The following is a 26,100-nucleotide window of genomic DNA, read 5'->3' as shown; positions in this document are numbered from 1 at the left end:
AATTCACAATCAAAACAATTCTAAAAAAAATATCTTTAACATAAAAACTTGATATAAAAATAGTTCACTTTCTAAAGACCCATTCCTTTTAAGGAGAATTAAAATGATTTGATTCTAACTCAAGAAGAGAAGGGTCACCATATATAAAAAAAAATTCTATTTAAACAAATGTTGCTCTTACCATTGACTTTCCTGATGGATCTTGGAAACCTCTGACCATTATCGTTAAGAAAAAGTGAAGGAATTTCCTGTGGCAGAAATACAAAAAGATTTTGAATGAGTGCAAGCATTTTATATATGTACAATCAGTATAACAATGAGTATTCTACAATGTTATTATAAGACTCATTTCTCCTTCAGAAACTATATGTAGTAAAACAATGTGTTCTTCCTGTTTCATAAAGCTAATGGCATCTCTCAAGAGATCTTTGGCAGAGCCATTTCCAAAATCAAGATTCTGAGCAGTAAGTTGTTTCTAATAAAACAGGAGAAACATATTCATATATAAGCATTTTGTAGAGCTAGGGGAAATAACCAAAGTTTGGCATATACATTATGATAATTTGAAGCTTCAAATGAGTGTGACCTGTCTAGTCATGGACATTAATACCCATACTTTATCTGGATTCTCTTAATCCTATTAGGGAATGTTAGGAAATAAGTCGAATATTGGATGATTCACTGTGTGCACCGGACCTTCTGTGCAGCATGGTCACACAAGATTTGTCTACATCCCTTCCATACTGGGAACAAAGAAAATTGATAGATTTTTGTCAATAGACAAATCTGTAGCAAATCAAGTACCGTAAATCCCATCCCCATCTACAGATAATTCAATTCTTTATCATCAGCTTTGAAAGCGGGGCGCCCAACCATGAGCTGCTGTGTTTAACATCTAACAGCATTGCTTAGGACTTCGCACGGCTTTTGGTTCTGTCTAGAAGCTCAACATGCACTAAAATAGCATATGTAATGGGGTTGCCTATGCCAGAAACCCTCATTAAATTAATAACTAGGAAAACACTAATTTCAAAATCATGCCTAATCTAACAACCTGTTAAGCGAGAAACTTGTAAAAATGCAAATGACCTGTAAAACAAATATGTTAATAGTAGGTTTTGTGGCACTCAAATTAAATACTGTACTCAGGTGCTTTGGTTAGGGTCTCAACCCATATGACTATGTGGTAACATGAACTTCAGCACACCATGTTAGAGCTTAGTAGATCCAATAATTTTATTGAAGTTAATTCAAGGTAACAAAAATTGTTTACGTTTCGGTCTAAATTACCTTTATCAAACACTACAAATGAAACAAAAAACAAAAACATCATGTGTTAATTCACAGGGCAAAATGTCTGGAGGATACTAAAGGTTTGAACAAATATTGATGAAGCTGATTGTCAGGATAACGACTACAGTCACAGAAACAGGGATTGTGCAGCCCTAAAACTGCCCGGACCCACTATCCCTACATACTTGCACGGTCACCCTAGGCAGTGACCCCACAACTGGATGACAATCCCTATATTGCAATACTTGAAGGGGGCAACACACAAACAGGAACAAACAAACAGGGAAACACTAAGACTACATGCACATGACAGTGAAAAAAAAAGTCAGTTAAAAAACGGATAAACTGTCCATTTTTAATGGACTTTTTTTCACTGGTGCCTTTCTGAGAAATGGATGTTAAAAACTGACCTATTCAATTGTATGTGGGCAGTCAATCAGTGAAAAATGGACAAGATAGAACATGTCTTACTTTTTGACGTCTGTTATTCACTGGCCTTCAAAAAAACTGCAGTGTGAATTACCCCATAGACTACCATTGGTCCTAAAATGGACGTGTAATGGCTGTTAAAAAAACAACCATCACAGGTCGGTTTTTTACTGTTGTGTGCATGTAGTCTAATAGAGTCACTGTACGGAAAAAGGGTCAAATGCCAGTCAGACAGTGCAGTACAAGACATGCCAGAGGCAGCCACTGGACCATCAATAGGAGCAGGTTTATTAGGGTATGAAATTTCTTAATCAACTGATCAACATGGACCTCTTCAGCTAACACCCATGAACTCTCCTCAGGACCATAAACTTTCCAGTGGATCAGATATTATTATTACAGACCCTTCTGGAATCCAGAATTCTTCCTGCTTCAAATTCTGTTTCACCTTCTACCTCCACCGGACCAGGAGATTTCTGTGAAACCACTGAGTTATTCAATAAAATGTATCTTGTTTGTTTGCCCTGCTCATTGAAAGGGCCGCACATGCTCAGTTTCATCCTCAACTGCCGCCTAAACCGTGATCGGGAAGGCATGCCACCCCCCCCCCCCCTTTCCCCCCCAGCTGCAGCAGAAAAAACACTCCCCTTGAGCTGTCAGCTTGATATAAATCTACCAGATCAATTAATGAGGAGATTCCTGGATCCATGTGAGGTACAGGATTGGTTTTAGCTTTGTTAGAATGAAGTTGTCATGTACTATATGATCTCTGATTTTAATTTTTTACATTAGTCACGGTATAACCCCTTTAAGATAAAAAGACACAGGATTGATAACCTCTAGAATTTTGTATAGACCAATGAAATTCGGTACAAATTTTATAGCTGGAACCTTAAGACGAATATGTTTGGTGGATACCCACACCTTGTCATCCAGCGCAAAATTAGCCCCTTGAGCTCTCTTTCTGTTAGCGGTTCTCTTTTGAACCTCCTGGGAATTCCTCAGGTACTTATGGGCCCTGATTGTGTCGAGTTTGTCACATACAACCTCCACCTCAAGATTATCAGAAATCAAAGACCTAAACAAGCACACACAAAGGTGGAAGCCATAATTACAGAAAAATTTCTTGTAGAGCTGTTAAGACGACTAATGGCCAATTTGGCCAATGACAGATACAATACCCAATCACTTTGATTGTCAACAACACAACATCTCAGAAATTGTTTTAGACTCTGATTCAGCCTTTCAGTCTGCCCTTTAGTTTTCGGGTGAAAGGCTAACAAAAATGAGAGAGTGACACCCGAATGATTACAAAAAGTATCCAGAACCTAGAAACAAATTGAACTCCTCTGTCAGACACAACATTGTCAGGAAAACCATGGATCTTAACAATATGATCTAAAAATACCTAAGGTAATTACTTAGGCCTATTGCACACAACCGTATGGCTTTTTCAGTATTTTGCGGTCCGCAAAAAATACGGATAACGTTCCTGTGCATTCCGTTTTTTACGGAACAGCTGGCCCCTGATAGAACAGTACTATCCTTGTCCGTTATGCGGACAATAATAGGACATGTACTATCTTTGAACGGAACGGAAACGGAATGTAAAAAAACAACCATCACAGGTCGGTTTTCTACTGTTGTGTGCATGTAGTCTAATAGAGTCACTGTACGGAAAAAGGGTCAAATGCCAGTCAGACAGTGTACATTCCGTTTATTTTGCAGACCCATTGAAATTAATGGTTCCGTATACGGACCTATAAGGAACACAAAAAAACGGAACGGAAACCGAAAAAAAAACATTTGTGTGCAAGAGGCCTTAACCGAAGGAAATTTGCTTAAAGGAACGAAATGGGACATTTTAGAAAACCTGTCCACCACCAACCAGATCACGGTCTTCCCTTGGAAGATCTGTGATAAAATCCATGGAGATGTGTGACCAAGACCTCTTGGAAATAGACAATGGACACAGCTCTCCAGCAGGACAAGATCTGGGGATTTTGGACCTGGCATAGGTTTCACACGCCAAAACATATATCTTAATATCTTTACACATAGTAGGCCACCAATAATGTCTAACCAACCTACTAGTGCCCTCAATACCTAGATATCTACTCAAAACAGAGTCATGTAACTAAGACAATAAAGGGGTCTGAAACTCTTCCGGGACAAAGAATTTACTCACAGGAGTACCTTCAGGTACCTGAATCTGATTAGCAGAGATCTCGGAGGCCAGATCAGAAGAATGCAGAAACCACAATCCCTGCAGGTCAAATAGGAAACAGCTCAGACTTCGGGGCTTTAAAGACACAAAAGCTTCTGGACAAGGCATCAGCCTTGACTTTTTTTGAACTCGACCTATAGCTAACAACAAAGTCAAAGTGTGTAAAAATCCCAACATGCCTACCTAGGGTTGAGTCTTTTGGCAGACTCCTGAAACGTCAGATTTTTGTAGTCACTAAGGACTACTATCTGGTGTCTAGCTCCCTCTAGAAAATAAGGCCATTCCTTTAAAAGCCCACTTAATAGCCAAAAGCTTGCAATGTCTATCTAAACTATGTCATAGTTTGCTTCAGCAGCAGAATATTTTCTAGAGAAATATGCACACGGCTTCAATCAGGTGAAGGTAGATGAAAATTGAGACAGAACTGCTCCCACTTCCATCTCAGAAGCATCGACCTCTACAACGAAAGGTATATTCTGATCTGGTTAGGTAATAATGGGAGCTTCAGAATCAACCTGTGATGGCATATAAAAGGCAATGGAATTTACGTGATGGTTTGGTTAAAACAGACGTAGGAAGTATGAGAACAGACAGACAACTAAGCTTAGCCCCACGGAAGGCAGGCAATTTCCCATGTTTGGGAGGTTGCCATTGTGGCAACATGATCAAAGGCAATACCTTTGCACATCCCTATACCGGGCAGATATTTAAGATATATGGGTATCATACCTGTAGGTCGAGATACGTTATATATATCATCCAGTGTCCATGTAGCCTGATCTACATTAGAGAGACCACAATGGCGATCAGGGAAAGAATAAATAAACACAAGAGCACCATTCGAAAAAAGAACATGGATAAATCAGTGTCTAAACATTTTGTGGAATGTGGGCATAATGTCAATCAACTTAGATTCAAAGCGATTGACACTAACAGGGTGACAGGGAAACAATACTCAGGAAAAAAGAATTTAAATTTATTTTTACCCTAAAAGCGTTGCAACCATATGGAATGAACTTAGAATTCAATATATAGTTGCAAGAAAAAGTATGTGAACTCTTTGGAATGATATGGATTTCTGCACAAATTGGTCATAAAATGTGATCTGATCTTCATCTAAGTCACAACAATAGACAAGCACAGTCTGCTTAAACTAATAACACACAAAGATTTAACCCCTTAAGGACCGGGCTCATTTTCACCTTCAGGACCAGGCCATTTTTTGCAAATCTGACCAGTGTCACTTTATGTGGTGATAACTTTAAAACGCTTTGACTTATCAAGGACATTCTGAGATTGTTTTTTCGTCACATATTGTACTTCATGACACTAGTAAAATAGAGTAAAAAAATGAATTTTTATGTATAAAAAATACCAAATTTGCCAAAATTTTTGAAAAATTAGCAAATTTCCAAGTTTCAATTTCTCTACTTCTATAATACATATTAATACCTACAAAAACAGTTATTACTTTACATTTCCCATATGTCTACTTCATGTTAGGAACATTTTGGGAATGACATTTTATTTTTGGGGGACGTTACAAGGCTTAGAAGTTTAGAAGTAAATCTTGAAATTTCTCAGAAATTCTCAAAAACCAACTTTTTAAGGACCAGTTCAGTTCTGAAGCTTACATAATAGAAACCACCCAAAAATTACCCCATTCTAAAAACTACACCCCTCAAGGTATTCAAAACTGCTTTTACAAACGTTGTTAACCCTTTAGGTGTTCCACAAGAATTAATGGAAATTGAGATACAATTTCAAAATTTCACTTTTTGGGCAGATTTTCCATTTTAATATTTTTTTTCCAGTTACAAAGCAAGGGTTAACAGCCAAACAAAACTCAATATTTATGGCCCTGATTCTGCAGTTTACAGAAACACCCCATATGTGGTCGTAAACTGCTGAACGGGCACATGTCAGGGTTCAGAAGGAAAGGAAGGCCATACGGTTTTTGGAAGGCAGATTTTGCTAGACAGGTTTTTTTTTACACCATGTCCCATTTGAAGCCCCCCTGATGCACCCCTAGAGTAGGAACTCCATCTCACCCCATCTAAGAAACTACACACCTCAAGGTATTTAAAACTGATTTTACAAACGTCGTTAACCCTTTAGGTGTTCCACAAGAATTAATGGAAAATAGAGATACAATGTCAAAATTTCACTTTTTGACAGATTTTCAATTTTTATATATTTTTTTCCAGTTACAAAGCAAGGGTTAACAGACAAACAAAACAATAATTATGGCCCTGATTCTGTAGTTTACAGAAACACCCCATATGTGGTCGTAAACTGCTGTACAGGCACACGGCAGGGCGCAGAAGGAAAGGAATGCCATACGATTTTTGGAAGGCAGATTTTGCTGGACTGGTTTTTTTGACACCATGTCCCATTTGAAGCCCCCCTGATGCTCCCCTAGAGTAGAAATTTCAAAAAAGTGACCCCATTTTAGAAACTAGTTGGTACTAGTTTAGGGTACATATGATTTTTGGTTGCTCTATATTACACTTTTTGTGTGGCAAAGTAACAAGAAATAGCTGTTTTGGCACTGTTTTTTGTTATTTACAACATTCATCTGACAGGTTAGATCATGTGGTATTTTTATAGAGCAGGTAGTCACGGACGCGGCGATACCTAATATATATACTTTTTTTATTTATGTAAGTTTTACACAATGATTTCATTTTTGAAACAAAAAAAATCATGTTTTAGTGTCTCCATAGTCTGAGAGCCATAGTTTGTTCAGTTTTTGGGAGATTGTCTTAGGTAGGGTCTCATTTTTTGCGGGCGGGATGAGATGACGGTTTGATTGGCACTATTATGGGGTGCATATGACTTTTTGATCGCTTGCTATTACACTTTTTATGACCCGAGTCATTAAGGGGTTAAATGTTACCATGTATTTATTGAACACACCATGTAAACATTCACAGTGCAGGTGGAAAAGGTATGTGATTAAAGGGATTCTGTCACCTCCCCTAACCCAAAATCGGATTTTAAAGCTGTCATGCAGCACAGCTTACCTTGAATCGGCTGTGCTCTTCTATCTTGTAATCCGTACAGTAGTTTATGAGAAAAACGACTTTATGATTATGCAAATTAGCCCTGAAGGTGCTCAGAGGGGCGTTTTGTTCCCCTTAGTGTGCCCAGTAACGCCCCTCTTACAGTGCCCAAAATGCCTTCCTTCCGACTGTCTAACCGCCCACAGCCTCTCATCCCTCTCCTCCCCCTCCCTCACGGCTGAACGAACTCTCGCGCAGGCCCAGTACCCACTGAGGGCTGCGCCAGTGCGATCTGCAGGAGACTGAGGGCAGGAGCTTCATCGTCGTCACTGGGCTAAGATGTAGCCGAAACTTTGCTGTACCAAGATTGTATGTACTGTCTCATGCACCATGTGTAAATAAAAATCTTGTTGGATTGGAGGTTCTGCCATCTACTTCTGTGACCCACATTAAATGACAGTCACTATACTACAATACATGAAGGGGTGACACACAAACAGGGACAAACAAACAGAGAAACACTAAGAGTCATCTTACGGAAAAAAAAGTAAAAGGCCAGTCAGCCAATACAGTACAACATACACCAGAGGCAAACAAGAAAATCAAACACACCAAACAGTCAGAACCAGGAGATGAATACAATACCAAAACCCAAGAAGCCAAATGCAGAATTCCAAGCCAAAGGAGTCTTCAATAAACACAAGGGACCAGTAGGAGGAGCCAGAGGACAAGAAATTCACCAACACCTGCACGTGCAGGCATTTTATACTGAAGAAAGGCAGCTCATGCTGACATGCCTGCACGCTGGGTGGAGCTGGCACTCTGATGCCCGGGAGCCCGGGCGCACCTCCTCATTGGCCTGGGGCTGCGACATTAGCAGAATCCTCCCAGCAGCCCTGGTTCCATGGAGGCAGCAGGGGGAACCACCGCATCTATACTTGTATAAAGATGATCTAATCACCCAACATAAAGTTCACCAATGGTAAAACAACTGAGAGACGTGGTAGTATAACACCCCAAATGTTCTGTTTCATCTGTAGTGTTTGATAAAGGTAATTTAGACCGAAACATCACACATTTTTGTTGCCTTGAATAAACTTCAATAAAATTATCAGATCTACTAAGTTTCAACTTGGTGTGCTGAAGATCATGTTAGCACATACTGAAGCCAGTACAAAGATGGCCATATCTCCTCTCAACTCAATGGGCTTCTGTGCATGGGTGTTCTGCGCTACAGAAAGACCCAGATTAGAGAAGTCAATGAGAACTAATGATACCTTGACAAACATTTGAGGAAACTAACCTTGACAAACATTTGAGGAAAGAACCCTCTCTTTCCATTGATTTCTCCTTCTAGCCATCCTGCTTCACCGGTCTGTTTAACATTTCTTACTACTTCACCAGCTTTGATGGTTAACTCATCCTCAAGCTGCCCATGAAAGTCCACAAGGGCCAACATTTCTCCTGCAAGGAATAAGACATGAGTAAAGCAAATTAGTGGTATATTAGGTCACATGCACTCAAAGTCCTACAGACATCTCAATGCAAATTTTAAAACTTCCAATCCTAAAAATGTACAAGTATGTCCTTAAAATTTTGAACCATCAGGCTTATGTTTGTGTCATTTGCACATTGAATTGACTATAATGGGGACGGGGGAAGCTCCGGCGCAGCACGGCGGTGCACGGCGAAAGCTGCCGGACTAAAAAGTCGGACATGGAGGACTTTTTAGTCCGGCGGCTTTCGCCGTGCACCGCTGTGCTGCGCCGGAGCTCCGCCCCCGTACCCATTATAGTCAATGGGGACGGAGCGGCGGTCCGGCGGCACAGTGAAATAGCGGCAGGACGGATCCGACATGGTGAACAGCCTGTCGGATTCGTCCTGCTGCGAGTGTGAAAGTAGCCTTAGACTTTTTCACTCCTAAGATGCTGTGGAGATCGGGCCCTATCTCAGACTGCTCCCAACCTACTTTAACCTGGGCAACGGTTCACAACTCCTCAAGCACTGTCGTGTCAACAAACAATGCAGTGAAGAACTAGCATGAGAGTGAATACAAACTTTGCCTCTGAGTAAGAAGGTTGTATGAACAGTTAGAATTTTGGTATAGGCTGTGATAAAACTTAAAGGGGTTTTCCCATCTCAGACAATGGGGGCATATCGCTAGGATATGCCCCCATTGTCTGATAGATGTGGGTCCCACCTCTGGGACCTGCACCTATTTAGTAAACACAGCTAGCATTTCGAAAATAATCGAGTGCTGGCTCTGCTATTTCTGACAGCCCCATAGAAGTGAATGGAAGCAGCAGCCGCTCTCCCATTCATTTCTATGGGGATTCTGACAATAGCCGAGTGCGCCACTTGGCTATTTTTGGTGGGCCAACAGGAACGCTTGGTGGTAATTTTACTACTACAAGAACCATTAAGGACATGTCAAGTACCTCTGGTTAGTGGTGAATTTTACTTGCAATACAGTTACAAATAAATAAGTTATTCATTTAGATATGGCATGTCATTTAATATAAAATTCTGCCTTATTTCTGTATACAATGGAGGGAAAGGCTATAGAGAATTCTATGCTTTATTAGGGTAAATACATAGGGAAAGATTTATCATCTACCTTGTGCCTGAAAAGTAATGTTAAAAAGTTGCAAATTATGGCCCTAATTTATCATATCTTTACTCCAGAATGCGCAAAAATTTGCAACTTTTTACACTCACTTGCGCAAAGTTTTGCGACGTTTGGATTTTTACACCACTCACTCCAGTTTTGTAATATGGGTGGAAAGATGGTGTAGTTAGATATGTTAATGAGTTTCACTCCAGATTTATCATTGCGAATTTTTAAAAAAGTCGCAATTGAGTCACAATCTCACTCCAGGAGGAGGGTGGATTAGGAAAACTGCAGTAGCTTCTCTAGACAGAAGTGTTAGGTTTAAGTACAAGCCAAATTTATCAACCTGTGACATTTGATAAATGTGGCAAAAAGTACTCCAACGCAGACTCAAGCAAAACTGACTTCATATATTCCCCTCATGATAAATTCCCCTATATGTGTTTTAAACACCTACCTTTAAAAAAAATTGTCTCATCTCAGATTTAAAACCCTTTGGCCATTTTCCCTAAAGGGGACGTTGCCAGCTGCCCTGAAAAATGTATCTTCATTTATGCCAGTTTTCTGTTTAGGCGCACGGACAGCTGGAGGATGCGCCTAATTTATGATCAGCATAAAACCTAAACATGCCTCAATACAACAACAAATCAGGGTATGTATATTGACCAGAACATATACCTATAATGTTTCTCACTCACAAACAACAAAGACAGACCCAATATAATCAAAAATATATCCACTTTATTGCATAAAAATCCAAGTTCACAATATATAAGTATAATGGTAATGATAAAAATAATGGTAATGATAATGGTATTTATGATCAGGCCTGAGACTCGTCAAAAACTAGGTGCGTCCTCCAGCAATACAACGGATATCAAGACCAGTGCCTGTCTTGATAAATCTCCCCCAAAGGCTTTTAGTAAATCAGGATGCAACAAGCTATTGTAAATTCTTCAGTTTTTTTAGATTCCTATAGGACTCATGACGATTATCACTGTGCTAATACATATGTTCTCCAATGTCTGTATATCCAAAGGGAAAAGAACTGCATCCACTTTTATTTGGCGACCCGTTTCATCACCGGAATGTATCAGGCCATAGTGACTCCATCAGATATGGCCTGACAAAGTCATCATTCCAGCGCTGAAACACATATCCAAATATATATTTACCTAATATATACCTCTGCCTGGATCTAATTTATTATTACTCCAGTTATTATTAAATCTTTCCTGCTAGTGGAAGATGGTTGTAGTTACAAAGACCTTACCAAATAATTGCACACAGCGTTGTGCCTGCTCAGCACAACCAACAAAGAAGGGCATATTAAGCACATAACCTCTCTCATTGCCTTGATGATCCTGCAATATGGAGCACCCTATGAATTTTTTTCCTTCTAGATATCAAGTTATGTTTTGTTGTGTTCCTGTAATTTTTATATAAAGTTAAAGGGGCTCTCTGGGCCTGTACTTAAAAGGCTCCTTTCAACTAATCTGTGGAGTACATACACTTTGAGCAGTACTTACCCTTTCTTGGCTGCACCAGTTCCTCAGTCTCTACTACATAATGTAGATGTAGCTTACTAGTAAGAAAGAGGAGCACAGCAAAGGAAGAGCCTGCAGCCAGTCAAGCGGTCAAGTGATCCAGCCAGAATTGCTGGAATTGGTGGTGTGATGGAAGGGTAAGTACTGCTCATAGTGTCCTCTTTCCACAGTTAGCTGAAAAAGGCTTTTTAGGTACAGGACCAGAGAACACCTTTAACAGTTTAGTTGTCAGATGGTTGCTTTGTATCATAGAGCATAAAAAATGAATTGCATAAAATCTAACATGTAAGGTCACTTTATCATAACTACTTTCTCATAATCATAAAGTATGTAAATATTTGCAGGCCTTGAACAAGTCTTAAAGCAGCAGAAAAAAAGATGACTATGTCTTCGGCAAGAAAAGTTACGGTTTCTATAGACTGAATAACCAACACCACTAAGTTTATATGATCTGAATGTTAGTTCTGGTTATTCTCATTATAACTTTTTATACGTCTTTCATGTATTTTGTTCCCATTTTGTATCAATGTATCAGATTTTTATGCTTATTTTGATGCATCACACTTCTTTGACAAGGTTACCTCCTATATATAGGCCTACAGTGTGGCCCTCTTGCTCTAGATTTAGATTATGACTTTGTATTTCCTTCTGAGAGAAAGTGATGTCTGAGATTCTAGGAAACAGTTTCTATATCCAGTCATGAGAAAAACCCTCTTTTCAATTTAAATATCTTTATTGTCTTTTTTTTTTTTTTTTACCCTTACAATACAAACAGTACAAAGACAAATTTCTAATCACATATAACAACCACATATAAAACAATATATCACGTCTATGCCATAGAGCAGGCACATACAACAAAACATCTATAGTCAGGACAGTCCAGCTCTAATAACAATTCTCAGGCATAGATTCCAGAACCCAAAACAAAAACCCATCCCCCCCCCCCACTCCTCACCCCCCGCCCATTCCCACCTGGCTTGGTGCGGCCGCCGCGAGGGGCGGCGGAGTATTCTTGCCCCCCTCATAGATATTTTCTTCAGTCCTTTGCAGTTTCACGCATGCTTAACGTGGGCTGTGTTGATAGAGTTTATCTTTTAAGAATGTATAATGGTTTGTTGGGGTATATTTATGCAGTAGTCTCCACCGATTAGTGATCATCAATTCTAATCGGGATATTGCTGCTAGCTATTTCCCTTCTCTGTACGCCCATTCCTATGGCATCGCTTAACCCACGTCGTTTCATGCCCTCAAAGTGTGTTATTCTCGTCATTAAACTTTGCCAATCATTTATTGTTGGGGGTCTATCTTTCACCCACTGTCTCAGGATTATCACCTTGGCCAATAGAAACCCCTTTAGCCAGTATGCCTGTTCATTTTTGGTAGTTTTGTTTTTGTACTCAGGAGGGAAAAGTCCAAGTACAACTACTTGGATAGTCAAGGGGGGACTATTCCTGCTGTTTGCCACCATTGTCTGAAATATGCAGCCCCAAAAGGTCCTAATGGCAGGGCAGTCCCACAGCATGTGTACAAGCCCTGCGGCTACACAAGAGCATTTCAGACAACTAAATTCTTGACCCTTATTGATATACATTTTAGATAACAGACTCGGGGTAACATATAAACGATGTATTATTTTGAATTGTATCAATCGGTGTTGTCGTGAGAGAGAAGCCTTCTTAATGTTTTGGTATATTTCCCGCCATTGTGAGGGGTTACATTCCCCAATGTCTATCTTCCATTTATCAACACTTTTGAATTTAGTGATAGTGCTTATTTCCTCGATAAATCTCCTATATATTAGTGAAATCTTAACTTTGTTCCCTACTATGTTATAACAAAATAATAAAAACCCCGGAGTAACTCTTGTCAGAGGTGTTTTTTTGAGCGTGTATGCTAATGCGTGTTGTAGTTGACAATATCTATAGTGCTCTAGTGCAGTTATTGGTGCCTGTTGTATCAGTTCCCTTATTGATTTGCTTTTCCCTTTTGTGTATATATGTGAAACTAATGTAATACCTTTTCGAGTCCAGTATTCGTTTTCGTTAAGTGTCAAGAATTCTGTTAGCGCGGGATTATCCCATAGCGGGGAGAAGTCCAAAATTTGAGGGGCATGAATCAGTACCTTGATTTTATTCCAAGCTTTCTGTAGCGCGGCTCCGATGGGACAGGAGTAATCTGCACGCTGAAGCAGCCCGGATTCCAATATACTAAAAATGTTATTTGCGTGCAGTTGGCGTTGACCTAGGATATGTGATAGTAATACTCCGTCCCCGGTATTGACACACCATTGTAATTGTGCACACAGATAATAGATTTGAAAATGGGGCAGGCCTAGGCCCCCATTACTTACGGCCATTCGCAAGTATTGTAATTTAATGCGGACCCTTTTTCTGCCCCATATCAGATCATTTATCAAGCGATCAATCAGATTGAAGACACTATCCTCAATCCAAGCAGGGCAGGAGCTAACCGTGTACAATATCCAAGGTAGCAAAACCATTTTAATCAGCGCAATCCTATTGATCTGCGAAAGCGGGAGTTTCTGCCACACTCTTATTTTGTCTTTTATTCTCCCCACTAAAGGGGAAATATTTAGCTGATTATATTCCCTAATGTTATTGCTAATTTTTATCCCGAGATAATCTAAATGGTCTGTTGGGAGAATAATTCTGATCCTAAGATCGTTAGGGGGGGGCATCCGGTTCAGGGGGAAGAGTACAGACTTTACCCAATTTATCTCATACCCGGCAATTCTGCCGAATTCCTCTGTTATCCGCATAACATCGGAGACGCTTCTCCAACCATCATTCAGGTAGAGTAAAACGTCATCTGCGTATAAACAAATCTTATCGTCCGTCCCTCTCCCCCCGAAACCGGCTATACCGGGTTCAGTCCGTATCCTGCAGGCAAGGGGTTCCATAAAGATTGAAAAGAGAAGTGGAGAAAGGGGGCATCCCTGACGTGTTCCCCGCTTTAGGGAGACGGCAGGGGTAAGCACCCCGTTAACCTTAATTCTAGCAGTTGCTTCACTATATAGCAATTTAACCCATCCAATAAATTCCTGGCCCAGATTCATCCTATACATGACGCGCCAGAGGAAGGGCCACTCGACCCGATCGAACGCCTTAGCGGCGTCCAGTGATAGGATCGAGCGGTCCTCCCCCCCGCCAATCTGAATGTTAAGGATGGTCCGACGTATATTGGTCTGTATCTGTCGCCCAGGAATGAACCCTGTCTGGTCTACATGGATCAGGCGGGCTATTACTTTTTTTAGCCGGTTGGAAAGAACTTTTGCGATTATTTTATAATCTGCGTTAAGCAGTGATATTGGGCGATAATCCTCAACTTTATTGCCCTTTTTCCCCTTTTTGAGAATCAGTGTAACCGTTGCTTCGGTCAAAGACGGGGGCAGCTTTCCACATTTGCTAGACTCATTTAGGACCTGCAACAGTCCAGGCAAGAGCACCTCCGCATGGCGCTTATAAATGCCAAATGGGAGTCCATCCGATCCGGGCACCGAGGAGCCCCGGGTCCCATGCAGGGCCACTTGTAGTTCCTCCAGAGAGATGGGGGCGCACAGGGAGGCGGAGTCGGAGTCCGACAGCACCGGGATCTTGACTTGTTCTAGAAAGTCGTCTATTCTAGTCACTGTATCTACCACGCCGGATCGATATAAATTATCAAAATGATTAAAAAACTCTGCTACCATCTCCATTCCTCTTTCCAATCTACGCCCATCACCCGTCAGTATTTGTCTAATTCTTTGAGGGGGTTTTTGATTCGCTATGATAGAAACCAATAGCTTACTCGGGGTACCAGCCTCGCAGAAGTCTTTATAGCCCATAAAAAATAATTGATTCTGTGCTTTTTCCTTCATAAAGGTAGTATAGTGATCTTTGATAGATTTTAGCTTGGTGCGCGTATTCACATCATTCCGTACTCTGATACAGCCCTCCAGGTATGCAATATTTGCCTCCAGCTTTTTTTGTTCAGCAAAAAATTCATTTTTTTTCTTTTTTATTCTGGAAAAATAAAGCCCACGCATGAATGCCTTCATGGCATCCCAAACAAAATGGATGTGAGCTGTACCGATATTCTCTTGCCAAAATTGTGAAAGTTCTTTATCTATCCCAGCGGAGTCATTTAGTATGGTTAGCCAGTGTTCATTCAATCTGAACGATCTGCTAATCCCGGTTTGTTGTCCGGTCTTCATCACCAGTAAAATCGGTGAGTGGTCGGATATGCCGTGGATCTCATATGTCATTTTTAAGATAGATTCAAGCATCTGCTCATTGGCCAAGGCCATATCAATCCTAGACATAGCGCTATACGCTTTACTAAAGCAAGAAAACACCTGTTTGTTGCCGTAGAGCCATCGCCAAACATCTGTTAAACCTATCTCCTCACAAAACCCGCGAAGTAGAGCGTGTTTACCCTGCGCACTTTTCCGGGCGATTGAAAATCTATCCAGCGCCGGGTCAAGCACGCAGTTAAAATCACCGCATATTAATATCGGAGATCGCTCTTTATTATGCATAAACAGCGCCAGCTGCTTTAGAACTGTCATTGTAAACGGTGGCGGAATATGCAAGAAAGCAAGGACGCACCTACTGCCATTCCATTGGGCAAAGAGGAAGATATATCTCCCATCTCTATCGATCGACTGGTCTAGCAGGATAAAGTCAATGCTATGATGTATATACACACTGATCCCTCGGGAATATGCCGAGAAACCAGAGTGAAATTGATGTCCTGCCCATCTCTTTATTAAATATTCAGGGATATTAGGTGTAGCGTGCGTTTCTAGTAAAGCAACTATTGCAGGGAGATGTCGAGTGATCAAATCAAAAACCACTACCCTTTTCGTTCTATCAGCCAGTCCACGCACATTCCATATCATGACTCTATTATTAGTCATATCATGAATTGTAAAGGAGGCGTCCGTCACCCCCCAAAGGCAACCGCAACCAAGCCAGGGACCCCCCCCACCCATTATCCGCCCACACCCTTTGACCCCCACCCCCCAGCAACCCCCTTACTGGTTCACTGATGCAAAGCATCGTTGTCAACCTCTTACATTTCGCCCATCCATCCATGGGCCACCCACTGCTATTACCCCAACCCAAGATTGAGTGGCATTGCTGCCACATCAACCAAGGCCCGGCGTCTAAACCCTGACAGAATCTAGCCATTCTAAGGTTTCTCTAGGAGAATGGAAAAACATTACGGTGTCTCTATACACCACTCTTAACTTGGCGGGGTATAACATTGAATATTTAATATTCCCCTCGCGTAGTCTTTTCTTAATATCAAAATATTCCCTGCGCTTGCTTTGGGTATCCCTAGAGAAGTCAGGGTATATCTGTATCGAGTGTCCGTCAAGTGTAGTGTCAGCTAGATCTCTCTTACGTCGAAGCACCCAGTCTCTATCACTGGAGGAGAGTATCCTAATTAGGATGGCTCGGGGGGGGCCACCCGGCGGGGTCTTTTTTGCGGGGATTCTATGGGCTCTCTCCACACATAGTGCAGGAGTATCTCCACAGGATCCTAGCGTTTCAATCAGCCATTTTTGCATAAACGCCACGGGGTTACCCCCCTCTACCTCCTCAGGGAGGCCCACTATTCTAAGATTGTTACGTCGTGCCCTATCCTCCATATCAGTTAGTCTTGCATTAATACGTTTATTCTCTTTATCCAATTCTTCTATTTTTTTTTCCATCTGTAACTGTTCTGTTTGAACCTTAGATAACCCAGTTTCTACGAGTGCGATGCCGACCCTAATTTGGTTCATATCTTCTCTAATAAGAGTAAGTTCAGTCTGCAGTGTCTGTGCGGTGATGGAAACGTCTAGGACTGATTGGTTGGTGGTCTGCACTACCGATAATATATCCGTTAATTTGTTCTCAATAATATCAAATCTCGTGTGTTGCTCAGTCTGAGTAGATGGATCTATCTGTGTTTCCACCAGTTCAGGTATTTTCTTCCCCCCCCTCTGTCTCGGTGGGGGCGATTTCAGGTATTTATCCATTCTCGCCTGTGGACTACTACCGCCACCCGCCCTAGGGGATCCCGTACCCCCGGATCTCCTGTTATATTTAGCGGGCATATTTTCAAAATCTTTCAAGCAAGGGTACACCATATGCAGTTCCAAAACCAGATGCTGTCACAGCGCCGCCCAATGGCGAAAATATCCCAGCACTATTTCAGCATCTGGCTTTGTAACCGCATCGATAGTAGCGAAATGAAATTTATATGCAAACCTGACGTTGATTTATACCGACCCGTCTAGGGGACGGGTATGACTATATGGACATACACATATATAATGGAGCAACGCTTGTTTACATAGCATAAAAAATTCAATAAAATGTCAAAAACTTGAACAGTGTCAAGCTATAATAGCGGATGTCAAGCATAAAGCAAAGCACCCATTTAAATCGGTGGTACAGACAAAGTCAGTAGTAGTCAGTAGTAGTGGATAAGGGTCACAAACTAGGGCCCCTGACTGACATCAGCGAGCAGTGTCAATCGCGGGGGCTCCAGAGTAGTGGGGAGCAAACCCTCGTTTAAGTTGCCATGGAGGTAGTCCAACCGATCCGGCCAAACTCAGCGCAATAACGTGAAGGTGGAAGTAGCCTCTGTTGGCTTTTTATAACGGAAGGTATCAACTATGGGCCCCCATAGACCCTTATATGTTCCTCTTTGAATACCATTTACATCTCAGAACATAATAATAAATCTGGTCATTAGAAGATCTTAAATTAAGTAAATACAACCTCAGATGAACAACACCACGTAAAATTATACAGTGTCACTATTTATTTAATACGCCAGAATGCAGAAGCCATGTGTGAAAAATACACTACACTGTATGAATCAGTAGCTCGTAGAACCACCTTGACCAGCAATAACTTGAAGTACTCATTTTCAGTGTGACTTTATTAGTCTCTTCTGGAGGAATTTTGGCCCGCCCTTCTTTACAACCTTGTTTTAGTTCATTAAAGAGAATCTGTCACCAATATTTGGCCTTTATAAGTAATGCTACGGTGCTATTGTGCACTCGAACATGGTTTAAAACATTCCTTTGGTATTCTATTGTGCATTTGCAATCACCAGAAAAGGATGTTTGTTCTATATGCAAATAAGGAACAAAATGCCCCATAGGGTGTTTCCAAGCTTCCAAAGAGCCCAAATCTGCCTATTCAATGAGTCCAAGCCGGCCTATTTAGAGAGCCTAGTGCCTACCTGTGCACTCCAAACTCCCTGCAACATCACCACAACCCTGTCCCTCTGCCTGTGGTGTCACCTCTCTGCTAAAGTCATCAACATCGTTGTATGTACAGGACATGCGCATCGCAGCCGGTCTCATCACTGTGGGAGTGCCGCGGTTTGACAATGAGGGAGCCAAAAAAGTCCTTACTGGTGATATCAATTAATGAGAGGTCTCTTACTGAGACCATAAAATATGTCACATTGCCCTTGGAGCTTCATCTGGGCGAACTCCACTCAGACAAAATAACCTTGTACGTTCTCCCCCCATTGTCCCTATGATTGACCTATAGACCTAGGTTCTTGGTACCACTTTTCCACGAGGTTGAGTTTACCCACTATCCGAGCCTGAGACCCAAGCCATAGCTGAGTATATTTAAGAAAACTTGGAGAGGGATTTCATCCGCCAGTCCTTATCGGCGACAGGAGCTTTTTCTTTCTTTGGTCCTTCAGACCCTGCAAGGGTTATCATGTTTTGAATAAAATTACTGTAAAAAATAGATATTCCTTACCATTTTGCTATATGGTGATAATATTTTCTCTGAACTGGATTTGCGTGGTGCTTACAACCTGATATGGATCTGTGAGGGAGATGAATGGAAGACCATTCAATCCCCATGATGATGGCCATTACAAATACCTGGTATGTCATTTGGAATCACCAATGCCCCAGTGGTCTTCCAAGAATTTGTAAATGTAAATTAGTAATTTTTCCAGGATACCTGTGTTGTTTTCTACCTGTACTGCATCTTGATATACTCATCTGACCACTTTCCCATCACAAACATGTCCATACAGTTCTCCAGAAATTGAAGGAGAACAGGCTTTATGCAAAGTTTGAGAAGTGTATCTTCAGGGGGAAAAAACTGCCTCCAATTCATGGTTTATATAATATCTGATCGTGGCATACAGATTGATTCTGAGAAATTATCATCAGTACTGAACTGGCTACGACCCATCAGCCTGTGGGCTATTCAACGTTTTCTGTTTTATCTCCAGATCTCCATAGAAATGAATGGGGTGGCCACTTGCACGTCTGACTAACCACTCTGCTCATTTCGGGGGACTCAATGGGGCACAGGACACCTGTTCTCATGATTGGTGGGGACCCTAGTTTTTCCCTGTTCTGTGGATAGAAGAATACCCCTTTAATGTTCCCGCTTACAAGCTGGAACCTTGGTTTATTGGACTTTTCGTGGCATTAAAGACGTTGAATCTGGTTGTTTATTCAGATTCCCAATTCCTTACTGGAGTCACTTCTCAAACCTGTGGTACTCCAGACAGTTCCAGCTGTTTATTTGGCAAGTTCTGAAGATTTGTAAGAAGTGAAGAATATTCTGAAAATGAAGAAGGTTAGCGGCTAAACCAGTTGACTAGAAATGTTTTATCCCTCAGGAGAGATTCTGAGAAGTTTTGAAGAACATTCATGCTCAGATCTTCCTGAAGAAGTTTTTGAAAGGTTTTAGTTCAAAGAAGAGAGGTTATAAGGAGGGGGTACTGTCACAGCAGCGCTCCATACTTGATGCCATCCTATAACTGGTGTGGGTACAGATACTGCATCGCTCATCTAGCTTGTTGGGTGATACTCGCTAGCTCTTCTCTTCCTTCTTGTAGCGGAGATGATCACAATACTCCTGTGTCCCACATTTGAGGCTGCAAGGCCTCTTCCTGTCTGCCTTAGTGCATGCACGCACATCTATCCAGTCTTACAAGGCCAGTGTTCAATTGCTTCAAATCTCTGCCAGCCAATGGCTGGACACCTGTGGGTTTATGAGGCACCTTCTCCTGGAAGAAGGTGACTGAGCTTTAGGTTTCTAGCTGTCTAGTTAACCAGTGAAAGTGTGCTATTGTCTTCCAGTGTACTGAACTTCTGGTTAGATTCTGTTACTCTGCTGCCTGCCTACCATCCTACCCTTTGCTACCTGCCTGCCCTGACTTCTTTTTTTTTTACTGACTTGGTGCTGACCACTTGGTGCTTTGCACTGGTGTCTCTGATCACTGTAAGTGAGCTGCCAACTACACTCGGACCATTCCAAGGGGTAGTGGCCTGATGGGTCACCTTTAGCGAAGGCCAGATGCCTGTATAGGGGTTAAAGGGTGGAAACCAGGCAATTGCCCAGATAACACTGTTAGGATTAGCCCACAGTCAAAATGTTTAGTTAATTTAGTAGGGTCACACCCACTGCCCATTACAATTTCTGAATGGCCTTATAACCCTTCCCAGATTGATGGGCAGCAACAATTGCTTCTGTAAGTTCATTGCTAAAGATTTTCCTCCTTAGCATTATATTAACACATGCTTGAATGCTCCAAACCAGCAAACTGCCAAAACTTCTGCTTTTATAGAGGTGGTCATGGTCACACTTCCTGTTGATCAATTAGGGGTGTTTGATTAGCAGCACCTGTCTGCTACTTGAACTCTTAATTTCTATGGAAGCAGTAAGGGTGTACTTATTTTTTTACACACATTGTCTTCATTTTGGCCTAGTTTTTGCAAAATAAATTACACGCTATAATTTGTCATGTGTTGTTCACCTGAAGTTGTATCATTTTAAGACCTTCTAAGAACCAGATACTTTTATTATGTCCTGGGATGTAAAACCATACAATTCAATGGGGGTGTATCTTTTTTTCTCATGACTGCATACAGTATGTGTGTCTTCAAAGAGATCGTAATTGAGTATGCGGCTCAAGGGGATGCTAATCTGAAAAAAGCAAAATGTTGGACAATATTGTGGTTCTTCTGATCAGGCTCTGGATCTGCTTGTGTTATTGAGTATCGGTGGCAGTAAATTGTGAGGGATCCGCCTGGTATATCCATGATCCTTCTGAACTTGTTGGAATGATCGCTTCCTTTTAACATTTATTTCAGATCCAGTACTAAATAGATATTGTCTCTTATATTCTCCTTGCCAGATAGGAGTTGGATAATGATCCCATGGAATGCATCAGAAGTTATAGAAATACCTTTAACAAATATCTTTTTCACAAGAAAGAAATACTGAAGCACTACAAATGCTCACATCCCAAATAAATTCTCCTGAATCGATTCTGGGATTATCTGAACATGAACAGGTATGTTGTCATCATTGTGATTATAACTATAATTCACTGTTATTATTCTATATTTATCTCGAGTAAATTACCTTCTGAGTCTTTAAATATATAGGTTACATATATTTTTGCAGGAAATGAGTCATGAATATCTCTGTCTCATGTAAAATACCACTTCACACTACAATCATTGTTTTGAGACATATCATTGTACTAAATGCCATGTGTGGATTTTGTCCCTGTTAAGCTGGATTTACACAGGCTGACTAAGTGGCCGATTGTCATGAAGGAAGTGTTTCTTCCCAACAGTCAGCTGCTCATTCAATGATATGAGGACAAGGAATCGATCCCTCGTCCTCATACAGAATCATGGATTCTGAGCAGCAAATCGCTGTTTAGGCAGCACAATCTGCTGCCCAGAAGCCATGATCGCTGGTGCCTGCATGAACGACAGGATCACTCGATGAACAAGTGATGGCATTAGTGATCACTCCTCCCCGTACTGCGAAGATGTCTCCTTCACTGATGAGCAGGCGCTCGTCGGGAAAGAATGCTTCATTGCTGACAATCACCTGCTGTATAGTCCTATCTAAAGGGACCTCTAGGGTCCATTCACACATCCGCAGAATGGGTCCGCATCCGTTCCGCAAATTGCAGAACAGGTGCGGACCCATTCATTCTCTATGGGGCAGGAATGGATGCGGACAGCACACAAGAATAGACATTCTATGGGGGTGCTGGCCGGGTGTATTGCGGATCCGCAATACACTATGGACGTGTGAATGGACCCTTATGCTGCATTCACGCAGTGTTTTAGTCAGTGATTTCCATCAGTGATAGTCAGAGTGCAGCCTAAAGACTCATGCACACGGCCGTTGCCCCGCCAAGGCCGTATTGAAGCCCGCATACGGCGGGTCCGCAAAACACGGGGCACCGGCTGTGTGCACCCCGCATTACGGATGCAGACCAATTCACTTGAATGGGTCCGCAAACCGGAGATGCGGTGTGGAAGCACGGATCGGAACCTCATGGAAGCACTACGGAGTGCTTCCGTGGTGTTTCTGGCTGTGCCTCCGCACCACAAAAAAGTAGTGCATGTACTACTTTTTTGCGGTGCGGACCATGGGATGTGGATCGCGGACCCCATTCAAGTGAACAGGTCCGCGATCCGCATGCGGCTGCCCTACAGTCAGTGTCTGTGCATTGTGGACCGCAATTTGCAGTCCGCAGCACGGGCCCGACCGGCACACGGTCATGTGCATGACCCTAAAGGTCCCTTTAGACGAGACAATACAACAGACGATTGTTGGGAAAGAAGCGTTCCTTCCCAGCAATTGTCTGCTTGTAGGTGGTGGAGACTGCTGCAATCTCCTCCACAGTATGGAGAGGAATGATCAATAATGCCATCGCTCGTCCCCATACAGACTCGTTGATTGCCTGCAGCAGAGACCCATGCAAAATCTAAGGGGGTTATCCCGATTTTTCTTTTTAATTTGCTCCCTTGGATGTGTAATATGATGTTTGTAGAGATGATGATGATCATTGCCTTACCTGGACCTTGTCTAAATAAGTGTCCGGCAGTTACGATATTATGTGCTGCACATTCGCCTTGCAATCCTAGCCCGGTTACTACCTGCAATGTACGGGGGTTGCACATGCGCAGCGTACATTGCAGGTAGTAACCGCCAGGGGCGTAACTATAGGGGGTGCAGAGGTAGCAGTCGCTACCGGGCCCAGGAGCCTGAGGGGGCCCAAAGACCCTTGTGCTGCATAAGAAGACACACAAAGCACTGAGGGAAGGGGGGCCCAAGCCTAACTCTTGCACCAGGGTCCATGAGCCTTTAGCTACGCCCCTGGTAACCGCACTAGGATCCCGAAATGCTGCCCACTTTTTAGACCTGGGAGCGCATTACAGTTCCGGTAAGGCAAAGAAGATCATCTATACATAAATCATATTACACATTAACAGGGCAAGATAAAAAAAAAAAAAAGTTAAGTAAAATATGTACAGATATTTACAGTAAACATGGCATGGCTGAAGATGTACTATTTTGCAACAGAAACGTACCACAATTTTGGTGTAACATTCTGTCTTAGGCCTCATGCACACGACTATTGTTTCATTCCGTGTCCGTTGTTCAGTTTTTCGTGATTTTCTGCGGACCCATTGACTTTCAATGGGTCTGTTGAAAACTCGGCTAATGCACTGTTTGTCATCCGCGTCCGTGATCCGTGGTTCCAGGCCGTCCAAAAAAATAACCTGTCCTATTTTTTTCACGGAAAACGGTTCGCGGACCCATTCAAGTCAATGGGACCATGAAAAAACGCTGAGGCACACAAGATTGTCATCAGTGTCCGCGCGTCTGTTTTTTTTCCTATCATTTGCATGGCAAACTTGACTTAGACTTTTTTTTACTTACCTTCATGTCTGGTGATCCTCCAAAAATAAAAGGAAGTCACACGGAAACAAAAACGGACACGGAACAACGGAACCCCATTTTGCGGAACGGAACACAACAACAGTCATGTGCATGAGGCCTTAAGGTAAGGCTCCATTTACACTACCGTATTTTTGTTACGATCTGCATTTTTTGTGGATAGAATGCAGAACCATTCATCTCAATGGGTCTCAAAAAATGCAGATAGCACATCGTGTGCTGTCTGCATTTGTATGTCTGTTCCGTTGCCCCGCAAAATAGATAGAACATGTCCTATTCTTGTCTGTTTGGCCTCTTTCACACAACCTTTATTTTTCCGTTTACAGGCTGTTTTTTTTGCGGGCTTCCGTACTCCGTATGCATTCCATTTCCGTTTTTCCGTTCCGTTCAAAGATAGAACATGTCCTATTATTGCCCGCAAATCACGTTCCATGGCTACATTTAAGCCAATGGGTCCGCAAAAAAAAGGAACATATATGGAAATGCATCCGTATGTCTTCCGTATCCGATCTGTTTTTGCGGAACCATCTATTGAAAATGTTATGTCCAGCCCAATTTTTTATGTAATTACTGTATATGCCATATGGAAAAACGGAACACAAACAGAAACACAACGAAAAAAAAAAAAAACTGAACAACGGATCCGTGAAAAACGGACCGCAAAACACTGAAAAAGCCCTACGGTCATGTGAAAGAGGCCTTTTGCGAATAGGGATAGGCACTGTTACAATGGATCCGCAAAAAAAATAAAATCCAAGGCGGACGTCACCCATATTTTTTGCGGATCCACAAAATACATACGGTCGAGTGAATGCACCCTACTATGCCAACCAATGGTAGGTTTCAGAGAAGCAGATATTGTCTCTACAGTACATGTTGCTTTTGATTATTCCACTGAACAAAATCACCAGAATACCAAACACCTTCCACAGGTGACTTCCTCTGTCAAAACAGGGATAAAGGTTACCTGGTATTTGCACAGCGATACAGAGAGAATAAATAGGACCCTGCCCATAGCAATTCATCAGAGAAAATATATTACACTACTATATTCTGCACTTCGTTCCCACAAGGCAGAACATAGATATTAAAATAATACACCTAGAGGTAACTATGTAAAAGAAATGTGGCAAACTGTGGCTCAAGAAAGTATATTCATTCATTCATTCTGCTAGGATACCTTTCCATGTCGCCTGTCAGCAAAGAATCTCACTTAGCAAGCGCTATCTGTGGCTCTAGACCGTATCCCAGGCTGCATTTTCATTTACCTGTTGCCTATAGATTGTTAGAATTGAATACAATATCTAGAAGCTAAAGTCGGCAACACTTACCCAGTGCACTCATGTTGTGTCTCTTTCTCAAGGCGGGGCAGCCTACGGACAATTACATCCAGATATATGCGATAAGGCCTTGCGGTGGCCCCAGCTTCCTGCTTTTCACAATCAAGAACAACTTTCTAAAAGAAACAGTTCCTTAATCCTGAAGCTCACGAGAAAAAAAAAAGCATGCCATAACTTGAGCACAAGGATTGGTTGATAGAAAACAGGAAAGGCGAGTTGAAGGTATGAATGCGAGGGCAGACAGATACTGAGCCTGCCACATGTTTAGCACAGCAGGAGAGGAGTGAACAGGTTTTACAGGAGCACAGCACAGGCTGGAGGTATGTGTCTGCAACAATTCAGGAATGTGTTTAAGGTGAACATGTGTAGGGCTGAGGAAAAAAAACAGTAATAGTAAAGTACTACTCTCCGTAACATTGCATTACCACGAGACATCCGGTATCAGGCCACGAGACCTGCAGGGAATCCAAATGTCACAACTCACATCTTCCTGGATGTATGGTGAGTAAGGTGTAGTCATTGCAGCCCTGTAAGGGTCATTCAGATGTCATCAAAAACTAAAGCCTAGCTCGGCCAATAACCTCACTTGTCCCAGATAATAGAACGTAACTTATAATGTCTATATTTAAGAATACTAATAAAGTGAATGTGAGCTAAGCTGAGCTGACAGTGGTAAAAAGAAGGAGTCAAAAATTTTCATTTTTATTTATTTAAAAAAAACTAATTTACCAAAAATGTGGAAAAATTAGCAAAGTTTCAATTTCTCTACTTTTATAATAGATAGTATTAACTCCAAAACAAGCAATTACTTTACAATCCCCATATGTCTACTTCATGTTTGGATCATTTTGAAAATGGCATTTTCTTTTTTGGAGACGTTAGAA

At 41.7% G+C, this 26,100-nt stretch overlaps 1 protein-coding gene across 1 annotated transcript in view; it reads right to left on the bottom strand.

The window, feature by feature from the left end:
- SH3D21 (SH3 domain containing 21) overlaps positions 1-25,535 on the bottom strand; it is a 99,324-nt gene extending 73,789 nt beyond the window's left edge. The window contains exons 1-3 of the mRNA XM_044287701.1: positions 25,208-25,535; positions 8,258-8,418; positions 182-248 (exon numbers count right to left, since the gene is read on the bottom strand). Of these exons, the coding sequence (XP_044143636.1) occupies positions 182-248; positions 8,258-8,418; positions 25,208-25,220 (241 nt within the window). The 5' untranslated portion in view covers positions 25,221-25,535. The remainder of the gene's footprint in view (positions 1-181; positions 249-8,257; positions 8,419-25,207) is intronic.
- Between the last annotated feature and the right edge of the window lie 565 nt (positions 25,536-26,100).

The sequence above is a fragment of the Bufo gargarizans genome, chromosome 3 (genome assembly GCF_014858855.1).
Source record: "Bufo gargarizans isolate SCDJY-AF-19 chromosome 3, ASM1485885v1, whole genome shotgun sequence".
NCBI classification, from domain to species: Eukaryota; Metazoa; Chordata; class Amphibia; order Anura; family Bufonidae; genus Bufo; species Bufo gargarizans.
The sequence above is the reverse complement of the archived record's forward strand: the minus strand, read 5'-3'. Positions and strand labels throughout refer to the sequence as shown.